This window comes from Platalea leucorodia (genome assembly GCF_965183815.1).
Source record: "Platalea leucorodia genome assembly, chromosome: W".
In the NCBI taxonomy this organism is placed as follows: Eukaryota; Metazoa; Chordata; class Aves; order Pelecaniformes; family Threskiornithidae; genus Platalea; species Platalea leucorodia.
Genome location: NC_138859.1, coordinates 3,087,012 through 3,099,490, shown reverse-complemented (window position 1 = coordinate 3,099,490; position 12,479 = coordinate 3,087,012). Strand labels below are relative to the sequence as shown.

Below are 12,479 nucleotides of genomic sequence, written 5' to 3'. Positions count from 1 at the left end.
CATAAACTATTATAAGCCATATCAACTATGGTTAAGCATTTGTCAGTACCTGTCATTTCTCATCACAAATCCACTTTCGGTTATTTCAAATCAGTTGGCAAAGTCCACATAGAGGAAGGTGCCTGTTTACGTGTATCATCTGCAGCCCAAGGACAAAACACCATTTCCTCCCAATCTCCAAAATCCTTGCGACCATTTATCAAGTTGAAAAGCTACCACGACCCTTTGGTCCCCGATGGACTGAATCCTTGGGAAGGGGCTCAGCCCGGCTCCACCACCCCGGCGGGATGAATTGCAGCCCATGGTCTCACACCAAACCGATGAACACTGATCCGGAGAGCATGGTTTACAATTTTGGAAAAAAAAAAAAAAAACAGTTTTAAGAGTTTTACATCACCATGCATTAGTTCTTTGAGAAGCTGAGGAATGGGGTTTCCCTACAGTCCGCTTTCTTCACACCTCCAAGAAACGCTAATTCCCTGCGACTGTTTGGGGCTCGGTGGCAATAACCACGGCTCCTTTTGTGCGACGCTCGCCATGACAAAACACCCTTGTTTGTGCAGAGTGCGTGATCCGTGCCAGCCTTCTTGCAGATTACAGTTAGTTAACTCCCTCGGAGCCAGAGGGAGCACACGACCTCCGGGACTCAAACAAAACAACTCCAAAAAGCCGACCACCCCAACCAAATAGCCCGCCTGCCACCCAAGAGATACAGCACACAAGGTCACCGTTAAATGCCCCATTAATGACACTGCGGTCATTAAAGCACAGTTTTCCTGTGGAAAAAGGAATCACACACATGGAAAAGCTAGTCCAAATTATCCAGGAGTGCGACTCCAGCAACTCAGTAGGGAATAAAAGTGCACATTAAGATTAAGCCAAGCATCCAAACCAGGTTTTAAACATATTTTTAATATCTCGTTTCTTATTGTGCAGCGTCAGTGGTCCCGGGTGTCCCTGTCCGGACGATCCTCAAATTAAGGTTCACTCAATACTCTTTCCTCGGGGTATCCCCAGATACGCAGCTGCAGAGGGGGCTGTGGGATGGAGAGTATTTTTGGGCACGGTACCAAAGCCTACAAGGGCAACTGGGAGGGAAAGCTGATGTCCAAACTTGGGAGCTTTCATCCATTATCTCAAGTTTGTGAATGGTCATTTTATTTTTTAATTTCATGTGCTCAAACATCAAAAAAACATTCACGATAAGCACAACCAAAGAAATTTCTCTGATTAACCTTTACGCATAATTTTTAGGATTGTCTCACCAATAAATTTCTTTCCTCTTCTCGTGCCCTAACTCGATTATCTGTCACACGGACAGGCAGAGCAGTCAAGCTGCCCCGATAACGCATTCCAGGTTTGCAATGTGACGTTTTCAGCACGTTTTAATATTGCCGTGATGAGGGCAGTGGAGTTCCCCTCCTCTCCGCTGACGGGGTAGAAATCAGGCTTGTCTTACTCCAGCACCTAGCTCTGAAAGTCAGAGATGTTCGGGCGTTAGGGGTAGCAAGTAGGTGGGGATTATTTCACTACAGACACCGGGCAATACCTACTCTTTCAACCAAGATAAAAAAAATACCATATAGTGTAATGATTATGCAGGGCAAGAGCTCTGCATGTTGTAGATAAGGACTAAAGCATGAGACAGCAGAGTATTTGAAACAGGGAGACGCTCGGGCATCCCGCTAGCTCTGCACGCGTGGGCTGCGTTACAGGACGGAAAGGTACGTGGCCGGTGAGCCGAGAAGAAAAATAGCACTAAAGATGTAATTACAACTACCCAAAAGTTGTGTTCATTGCTCCTTGGAGAATGAACAGCTCCAAAAACTCTTTGTAAAAAGAAGAAAGCAGTCCTTTGCACCTAGGGAAGGCGAGGAGGCGTGGATGAGGGCTCGGGGTAGCAGGGGGCCGACGGGGACGCCGCGGCCGTGGGGCAGCAGTCGGGACGGCGTTTTCGGAGGAGAACTGCTGAGTCACGGGAGACAGCCCCGAGTGTCAAACATCCCCCCTCGCTGGCTCCCGGCCTTCCAAATCGCTCTTATCTGCTCCTCGCACGACAGCACTGAGATCCCAGGATTTTTCTACCGTTGCACATACCATATTCTATTAACACACACTAGTACGCCCAAAGTACTTCATGCAGTAACAAAAAAGTCCTCACACGGTCCAGTTTCTCTCGTACACCGCACGACGAAGGCTAAATGACAACCTGAAACACCGGCCATCTCCCAGCTAGGAGTATGTGTCTTAAATGCATACTGAAAAGCCTAAACTGCCACTGAATTTTTCACTTGACCACCTCTCGACTCCAAGCTCAGCACAGATGACGATCGCTTCACTTTTCCTCCTATGGGCACACACGTTTTTTTCCCCTCCAAAGCCAAGACCCAAACAACGCCTACGCTTTTCCCTCCAATAAAGTGTGGCAATTAATGCCTAGGAATAGAAATCTGCATCCTAGCTCAGTGTTCTTCTAAATCCAGCTTCCAGGCACAACATCTTATTATGACAACGTTTACAAGCCTTAGACCATGTTTTTTTGCAAACAGAAGTTGAAGAAGTTTGTGTTCCTAGGAAAAAAAAACCCCAAACCAATATAATATTTTTGATCCACCTCCCCAAACTGAAGTTCAGCCCTACACTGCAAAGCACCGGACGATAACGCAATACGCCCTAGGATTGACACCAGCACCGTTCTTTTGTATGCAGTAGAAGTGTTTTTCAACAAGGGCAAGTATATTTATCAGAAACCAGCAAATGTGACAAATGATTAGCAAAGCTTCCACTCCCCTTCCCCCTCAAGAGCAATGAGCTCCGAGGGAAGTTTTGGGGCTCCTTGCCACCGGAGCCCTGCCTGGAGCGAAGCTCTCCCCGCCGCGGGCTGCACAGTCCTGGGCAGGAATTGCCAGTCCATCAGCCTCAGATGAACTTTGCACCATCCTATTGCTTATTTCTTCAATAATATCAAACACTGGGAATAAATGAGTTTTCCTCCGTATATGGCACCTCCTTTCTACAATCCTGGCCTCAGATGTTTGTCCACTGAGAGCAGCTGTGAAGCTCAAAACATAAAAAAACCCCCAACCTATCAATCTCATTTATGCTACAAGCTACAAATAAAACACGTCAGTGTTCAGTGTTTTCCCCATGGTGAAGATAAACAACGTGTGATCATCTTTAAAATGATAAATACTACAAGGAAAGTAACAGCTACCTAAAAGGAGTCCCCGGGGGATGGCTGTGGAATTGATCCTATATTACACGGTTGCTTAAGCAACGCTCTTTACATCCAAGGGCTGCAACAAGCTCTAGGCAGGTTTAGTTCAATAGAGTTTGACTTCACCACGCTGACAGTTCCCATTTCAGAAAATTCAGGAAATGCACGCTGTGCTCAGCGTACTCAAGATGGCAGAGCCAGAAAGTAAGCAGGAGCGTACGCAGCCAGCCCCACTCGCTCGGGGGGAGCGGGCAAGCAAGAACCCCACCGATTCAGACATCTAAAATCAGAGTATTTGGCTTAACGAGATCAATCCAAACTTTTTTGCTGCCTGGTGGTTCTTATCCTGAAGGATGTGCGCTGCTGTAAATCCTCCAGGCACACACTGTTTCCAAGACATTCCTTCCTCCTGCCTTATGGCTACCGACTCCCTGAGCCAGAGATCCTGCAACATGTTTAATACAGTTATTTTTGTCCCAAGCACATTCATCCATTTTAATATCCCCCAACTGATTCCCCCATATGTTATAATCAAAGTCAGACTTCGCAAGCACCGGGCAACTGCAGGGCAGGCGATGAGATGTTTATGTCCTCGCTCACTACGAGCATGCAACAGGCCCCAGAAGATGAGTTACCCGCGCACCTCCAGGACGTGCCATCACGGCGGTGGGAAGAGACCATCATCTATTTTCCCTTTCGCTTCAACATTTTATGTCTAAGGAATATCGATTTCTGTATTTGTCAGTAAACACGCACACATGGTGTTAAAGCAAGTAACACGAGACGCAGCGCGCGCTTCTCTAACGCAGCTCCTGAAACCTTGCGTTCAGTCCTACGCTGGCACCAGGCATCGGAGCTGCACCGTCAGCTTCTGCTCTTCAAAGCTGTAGAGGTTAGCTAGCTTTCCTCAATTCCTCGCCGACTTTACAGCAAAACAGGGAGGAAGAAGATGCAGCATGCAGTCAGGGCTCCGAAACGCTGCGTTTTAGCAAATGCAACCGTGCAATGAAGATGCATCGCAGCAGTCGAGGGTCCTGGTGTTTTAAGTGAATAAAGCTCAAGAGAATGCCTCAGGTCATTTGATGAATGTCAGGTATTTCAACCAAAAATAAAAAAGCTTTTAGGCTGAACGATGCAACTATTAACTGCCAAGGACCAGGATGATGCACTTCCTAAGTACTCATAGCTGTAAAAATCAAGGTCTCATGGCTCATCGCCCTCATTTGTTAAGAGAATCCGAACAACAAATTGCCCATTTCCATTTACCCTGCTAATAACGGAGAAAGCAAACCTACCTTCACCCTTCCAGCACATCTCAAAATTATTTATTGCGGTAGTATTTTCAGGCATCTCCCTGCAGCTCTCGGGGAATCAATAAAGAGCTCTCATTGCTTTCTCCAAGATGAATGGTCTTCAAGCCCAGATGGAACAGGGCTGCCTTCAGGATTCAGCCCTGCCATTTTACTGCGCAACGCTTTAGAGCGACTTCCAGACACCACCCCACGGAACCGCTTCAAATGAACAATAACACCTCCCATAACTTAGTACTGACAACATATAACCTCATGTGTTACACGGGGCAGTTTCTATCTCAAAGAGCTTAAAGAGGAGGAACACAATACTCTTAGCAGGTGGTGAAACCGTTGAGAAACTCTTCAGTATTCTAGTTGGGTGCAAATAAATACGTGTGCATAATTTTATCAAGGCTTAGCTCTGTAAGGACAGCCATTTGTTTAGCTATCTGCTAAGAAACGAGAGAAAAGACAAGATAACATTTGGCTTTCTAACACAGGGCATGTCTTACGTGAACAGTCCTGAAGCTAATTATACCTCGGAGGCCAGTATCTATCTAATCTCCAAAAGAAATCTCTACATTTCTGCATCATCAGGATTTCCAGATGCTAGCAGGATCCATGTGCATATACCAACAGCCACGAAATAAATTAAAAAGAGGTTTGACAATGCATCAGATTTATTTTTTTTTTTAGACAATGAAACAGATGCAGTGAAAATGGGAATCATCCCTGCTTTTGGTGCCGGCCAGCTGGAAGTTTTTATTTCACCGTGTTCTGGGTTTGCACTTCTTTCATGCAGCACCGAGTCTGATACAAAGCACAACTTGAACTGCTAATTGGAAGGTCTGACTCCTCTGGAAAAATGGTCACATGTCTATTATGTTCTCTGAACACTACATGTAATTGTGCAGTGTTACTCACCTGAACGCGTAATTCAGTTAGAAGAGGAGGTTTGTTATAGAACAAACGGGAAAAGTAAAACAACAACAGAGATACAATGGCCCAAGGCACTCAGCTTCTGGAGTTGACAGGGATCAGACCATCAATGGAGAAAAAAAGTGAGCAGGCTGGGAAGATGCACAGGGCTGTAAACTATGGCAGCTTATTTCTTGCATGGGAAGTCTGACAGCCATACCTCAGGAAAGGCAAAGTTGAAAAAAATCCACTTGTCTTATTAAAAAAAAAAAATCTTTAAAAGTTAGCTCATTTCTGGAACAATAAATCACGTCGTGCTTTGAAGAAACTGCCTCTATACCACGACAGATTTCTACTAAACTTAAGGCAACCATTCCCGAGTTCAATCCCCACTGATGCTGTTGAAAGTAGTAACAAGAGATCCCTAGCGATGTAATACCCAGGAATGGATGAAGGACTGAATTCTATCCCAGGAAAGGCCTCTCTCCCGGTGGGAGGACTCAGCAGGGCCCTAGGCAAGGACGGCAGCACAACTGGCCTGGTAACTGCAACAAGCAGGCGCTCCTCCACTTTTGAGGATAAAAAGAGGAGAGGCCGGAGCCGCACCAACACCTTTGCTACAACAATGGGAGAATGAGTCACTCCTGTTTCTCTTTACCTTTTTATTTATACGCCACAGCTAATATACTGCTTCAGCAGCCGCACACTTCTAACCTCTCTTTTTCAGAACCGAACGTTCCTTGTGCATCTGAGGGCTTTTCATTTGGCAAAGGTTGGCCATTTCCTAACGAGCAGCAACCAGGCAATTAGGAAAGAGCAAGCACAACACAGACACGGGACCAACACAGCACTGGATACATGGAGATGGGAAATCTGCAATCGTTTGGATGAGCCAAACCTCTCAAAATCTCATCTACCTGTTGATAACAACTACAGAACATATTATAGAGAGAAAGGAGTCCTGCCATGCAAATCAGCGTTCCCCATTTCGGGAGCGTGGGCTCAGAGTCCGGGTAGGTACCAAGGTCGCTGTGCTTCCCGCAGCAGACAGAAATGTTTTTCATATTATTAGGATTAACAGTACAACTCAGATACCTCTCGGTGTGAATACAGTTCTAGCGAACAAACAGAATCGGACTTTGGGTATTTAGTCTGAAAGACACCTCTGACAGCCTAGATGGTTATTTTGGAAGGAGACAGCCTATGTTTTGTGTCTCTAAACCAGAAAATCAGGCAACAGGCACCACAGTTCTTTGCCTGTGCAGGTCTGCAAGGTACAGACAGATTCAAAGTGCTGACGTGAGTAGGAGCTGGAGCTATGGCACAACGCTCTTCTCTGAATGGTACTGGAAGCGTTGGGGGGGGATTATTTTTTATTTGTTTAGATAAGCAGGATAACCCCTGTGGGGTGCCACTTTGGAGCACCACACAAAAACCAGTAACACACCTTCTATTCTTCTGATAGTTTTAACTGAGTAGTATTTTTTCTTTGAACTCTAGGAAGAGCAGCTCATTTACAAAAGGATCTGAATGAACTGAAAATTGCTTTTGAGGTCACAGATGCTTTGCATTTGGTTGGGAGGAGGAAAAAACCATAGTCTTCGGCATTGCCTCATCCCACTGCATTCAGAACATGGAACAGAAGGTAAGGAGTCTCATGGCAGATACCAGAACCGAAGCAGAAGAACTAAGGCAACTGCACTACTGGGCCAGCTAGCTGCAGTGAAGCAAGCTAGCTTTCAGATTTCTGGGTCTCATCTTCTCTACCAGAGATAAGAGACAACTTTCAGGGCACTGGCTTTGCAGGACAAGCCACCTTCAGGTGCAACAATCAATACCACGCATCGAGGCACTGCGAGCAGTAAGCGTTTCACCCAAATGGGAATCAACTGCCAAAAAACCCCAACAACTCAAAACCAAGCCTGACACACTGACAGGTCTGCACCAGGCGTACGGCATGTGAATTTGTTTGAGACGCAAAGCTGCGCTCCAAGAGGACGGTTCAGGAGAAAACAGAAGCCTTCCAGATACCCTGAAAACTCTGGAGGCACCTCTGCTCATGTAAAATATTAAAGCTACTACAGGACTGCTCAAACTCACCATCCAGAAACGGCAAAATAATCCAAGCACTGCAAATCACCTTCGACTTACTGGTTAAACTAGCGTCAGCTACAGACATTATCAAGTGCTAGAAGAGAAACAACAGAATTAGTATTTTCCAGTACAATGTCCTTGGACTCTCACTCCTGTAATCACCGTGTTCACAAACACTCTGAACTGGTGATACAAGGGCACCGAGCTTTCAAATGGGAATTAAACCAAAACACTTAGATGATACAGCAATAACACCCCTGTCCAATGAGAATATAGTAAACAGGGAATAAGTCAGTCAAAATGACGGGCTGTGGAATAAGCCACGTAAAAGGTGCGTTCAAGAACCAAACATTACAGAAAATGCCACCGCAGGACAGGCATAAATCCTTTGCAGATGTAGAGTTGTGAGTCCGCAGGGTATACAGATGCAGAGCTCATTTTACTGGCAATAGATAAAAAGGATGGAAAGGACTTAAAGATGATCCTGAAGTAGAGGTATTTAGCAGAAAAATGGTGGCTATTCCTTTTGAAAACTGATCTTGCAACATGAGAAAACACACAGTCTGCTGATAATCCTGCCACAAGATAAAGTGACTGAATGATACATTTCTCAACTAAGAAAAATCTTGCTGATGATCTTACCTAATCGGCGATCAGGTTTGTTGGACACTAGGTGGATGGACTGGAGCAACAAAGCTTGCATGAGCTGCAGAAAACAGTACATCAGCTGGGACAGGAATTCTGACCCTCTCCTCGCCATAGTACAAGTCCTCACTGCTGAAACCACCGAGGCCAAAAGGTGTTAAAACTTTCAGATTTCCAGATCATCTGCTTTTGCGGATCTCGCTCCTCAGCCCCATCAGATTCCGTTCAAGTTAAATAGCTGAGGATCACTCTCTTCCTCCCAATATATTCTCCCATCTGGAGAGACACGACTCCAAAGCTACAAACAAACCCGGACAAGAGCAGCTTAAAGCCTGTTCTCCATTGCCGAGTTACAAGGCCAGAGCCCATTTCAGCTATAAACAGAAATACAACGTCAACGAGCAGCACAGAAACATCCGCGAAGTGCTTCACAACCTTCGTGCCTTATACATCATTTTAATATCCCTCGAATGATGTTATTTTAAATCCTACAGTCGGAAGGAAAAAGGCAATTATCAGTGCCACACAGTCCAGGCCCTTCAGATTTCTCTATGGCTGCCCAGTGGCCGTAAGGGTGTCCAAATACCAAGTCACCTTGCACTTGTGTGCCACGAGCATAAGGAAAGCAGCAACAGCGATGATGCTGATCAGTCAACACAATCCGAGACAAGTATGGGTGCTGTGCCAACCAGGCGTGGAATAAAAACAATACAAATTAAATAAAAAACAGAAAAGAAAGCAATTGCTACCGACCCTACCTTCGCTTCCTGCTGCCTGGCTATACCAATACATACACACGATAGATTTTCTTTCTGACCTGCCAAAGTGGGAAAGAAATCTTCAACGCATGCCCATTCCTATTTGGAAAAAAAGAAAAAAAAAATCTCCTTTTGCAGAATTCATCCAGTAACCAGAAGTCCCCCATTACAAGAAATCAAATTAAGACACTATTCAAACTAGCAAAGTACTCAGCTGAAACAGGCAGGTAAGGACACAATTTGCCCGTCTGATTCTTGCATATACCTTCTTGTTTGATTTTCTTGTTCTTGTGTTATTAATAAATTATACAAGAATACTGAACAATACGCTAAAAGAAGTGTACACATTAATTTTAAAAGTTCAGCTAAAACCCACAATTACACTTTAAACTACCAAAATGCTGCGAGCAGAAAGAAGTGCTCTTACACTATGTACGCAGTTTGAGTGATCTCAAACAAGGGAAAAGGGGAGAAAGCAGTCTGTTAAAAGACGAAACGTGGTTTTCTCCTCTAGTGCTAAAAGATAACTTTTTTGCTCTTGAGCTGTGTGTTGATTCATATGCGAGGCTCGTACCAGGTAAGTCTTGGTAAGCCCCGCGAGCACACAGCGTAATGTTTAACCAGCGCTCCCGCTCCGGGTGCTGCAGCGCGACAGGCAGCCTGGCACGCTGCTCTCCTCTGCCCCGTGCCCACCTGCAGCATGGGCAAAACTGCAGAAGACGCAGCCAGACCAGCTATAAGTGACAGGAGAACACATTACACGGTGCCATTGCTGGCCAACTGCACCCAAAAGTAGTTTAAATTCTCAAAGAGCTGCTAAAAAAATACTTCTCGTTCACAGCACTCAACCGTAGCATGTCATTTTTCTGAAGTGCAGCACATTTTTCAGCCTGGAGAACTACTGATTTCCAGAGCAGGACAACAGGCAAGGGGAGAAGGAAGAGAAGGATCGGACTATCAAAGCACATTTATAATGGAGATCTTACTGATGGCATACTTTGAATATTGGGTGATGTAAGATGTCAAGCACCAGAGCGTAAAGCTGATGTTTTATCCTGACCACACCAGGGCAACGAGCTTCCCACTGGCAAACCATTACCGGAGTTAGCAGGGATCATGAATAAACTTCACATTTTGTCCTTAATGAGAAACAAAAACAAAAATGTCAAGCTTCTGCCGAGATGTTTTCTGGGTGGTTTAGCAACTATCCTCCAACAGTACCTTTTGTTAGTTTGTTAGAACTAACACATACTAAAAACAACCAACAAGAACACCATCATCGTCAACAACTGTGTGCATGAGGCCACACCAACCACCAACGCGGTGAGTGACAGATCCTTACGGTCTGACCTGACTTTGAAGGTGTAAGAAGCATTTAATTAAAACTCTTCCCCCTAAGAAGGTCTAAGTCCTACATTCCTCTCCTTTGGGAGAACCCAAAGCAAGCCAGAAAGGCCCTACCATCCGCTAACTGCCTGATCAGTGGGCTCTGACTTAGGGCTATCAGAGATAGGAAGGCTGTGAGCAACACCTTAGCATGTCGACACCTCGGTGTGTTTGACATTTCCAGAGGTTACACCAACCACGCTTGAGACTGGCAAACTAAAAAATGGTGGTCTTTTCCAAGATTGCAAAGCCACTATTGAGAAAAAGCCAGCTGTGCCCAAGTTAGAAAAGCAAAGAAATAACAAAACGCTTCTTGCAAATTGAAGCTGAAGATGGGCAGAGCTTCGCAGGGGCCGGGGGTACCAGCATCGCTATTGCACAAAAGGCCAAAGATGCACCGGCACAATTATGTTAGAAAAATTATGTTAGAAAAAATGAGAGTAACCTCAGACGCAGATAACACTGGTTACTCTTACAAAAAAACCTAGATTCTTGCAACTAAAGCCACACAGCTGTATCGCTGGAAAAGCATCGCAAACTATTCATAAATGCCTTCTTGAAACCACAGCTTAGAAGCAGGAAGAGAAAAATTACATTTTCGCTGGCAATTTTAAGTAGTAAAAATGTAACTTCTTGAACCTTGCTTTAGTAGGCCTGAGGCCTTGTAGATTCATAAAACACCACTGCGTTGCCCAAAACCAAGGGCAACGAGACATTATTAACAGTAATAAAGTTCTTGAGCTACAGAGCATCTCTTAAAATGATTAAAATGAACAAATCCTCCTTAATTGTATTAGCATCGGCTACCCGAGGAACATAGCTCCGTTGCCAAAACAGGCAGAGGAGACCAGCCATCCGATGGCACGCTCACAGCCCCGACCTGGCCGCTCCGCTCCTCTCTGCCCTTCTTTTACTGTCGTAGCAGGCACCCAGCTCACGCCGAACCCACCTTTGCCTTTCCCCTTTGTTGTACAGAAGTTTTGAGATCTCCGGGTGAACTATTACGGGTGGGATTGTAACCGTAACACGGAGCAGCTCCAGCTCGCCGAATTCGGTGACAAAATCTCCCACAGGCTTCAACGAGGCCAGGATTTTACCCGTCTCTCAGCAGGCTGCTAACGAGCGTGACAACCCGCAACGAAGCCACCACCTTCTCCTTTCCCATCTGGGCTGCTTCAAAACACCATCATCTGGAGGAGAGGCACAGTGGGCTGCGTCTGCTGCCAGTACCTATGTACTGGACACCTTACCTGCTGCCTAAGGGACCTCCAAAGTACGCTCCAGATGTTGGCTGGAGGACAAGGAATAAACTGCTGGCAGTGGAGTCCCCAGAGCTGAAAAGGAGCATCCACTTTTTTTTAACATCAAAGTTTGGCTGCAGAGATCTTGAGATACTGAAGTGCAACTCTATACGTCCACCTTTCAGCTGAAATCCAACTCTCAACAGCTTCTGCAACTTTGGTGCTGAGCATCCAAACAGCGCAGTCTAAAAAAAGTGCATAACTTAAAAAAAAAAAAAGCCTAATTTGCAAAAGAAATGCTGCCAGCTCTATTTTTAGTTGAACCAGTGTTTCCCCCTCCCCAGGTCCAGAGCACTCCCTTGGGCTATTCCGAGATAAACCCAAGTCCTTAATTAGAGCTTGACACACGGAAGGTAAAAGCTTGAACTAAAACAAACGAAAAAGTATTCTAAGCAATTTGTAGTTGGGCAGCAGGCTACATCGTGACTCTTTTACCAAGCAAGTGCAAGGTTACCGAGATATCAAATGGGAAACACGCATCTCAGTCTCCAGGGCTTCCTCTGGAGCAAGCTGAATGTTATAGATTCCTAGAGCCAAATTAGATTTTGTGTTTGAGCCAAAACAACGTCCTTTAGAATACAGAAACACACAAGAAAAAAACAATTGGGTCCTATTAGGGATGGAGAAGGAATTGCCCTAGGAAACAGTCTCAAAAAAACAAGTCGTGTCCCCTTCAGAGCACGAGTACGGCACAAAGGAGCCTCCAGCACCGGTGAGAAAAACCCCGTGTCCTTCCTCACACTCACACGGTGCGACCTGTTTCTGTGAATTACCAACACGCGGTGGACGTGACACAAGAACGCACACCCAAACACACTTTGATAGGATTTTTTTTTTTCCCACTGAGCTTCCTCTGCAACTGTATTGA

The 12,479-nt window shown here is 45.4% G+C and overlaps 1 protein-coding gene across 3 annotated transcripts in view; it reads right to left on the bottom strand.

Moving 5' to 3' along the window:
- LOC309602019 (exportin-7) overlaps positions 1-12,479 on the bottom strand; it is a 49,927-nt gene that overhangs the window by 34,002 nt on the left and 3,446 nt on the right. Inside the window, exon 1 of one of the 3 annotated variants that reach the window (XM_082335302.1) lies at positions 1,266-1,547. The exons of 1 other annotated variant lie outside the window; for it this stretch is intronic. In XM_082335302.1, the coding sequence (XP_082191428.1) occupies positions 1,266-1,352 (87 nt within the window). In that variant the 5' untranslated portion in view covers positions 1,353-1,547. Of the gene's footprint in view, positions 1-1,265; positions 1,548-12,479 lie in introns of those variants that run through there. One more of the 3 variants, XM_082335301.1, reaches the window with a different exon arrangement.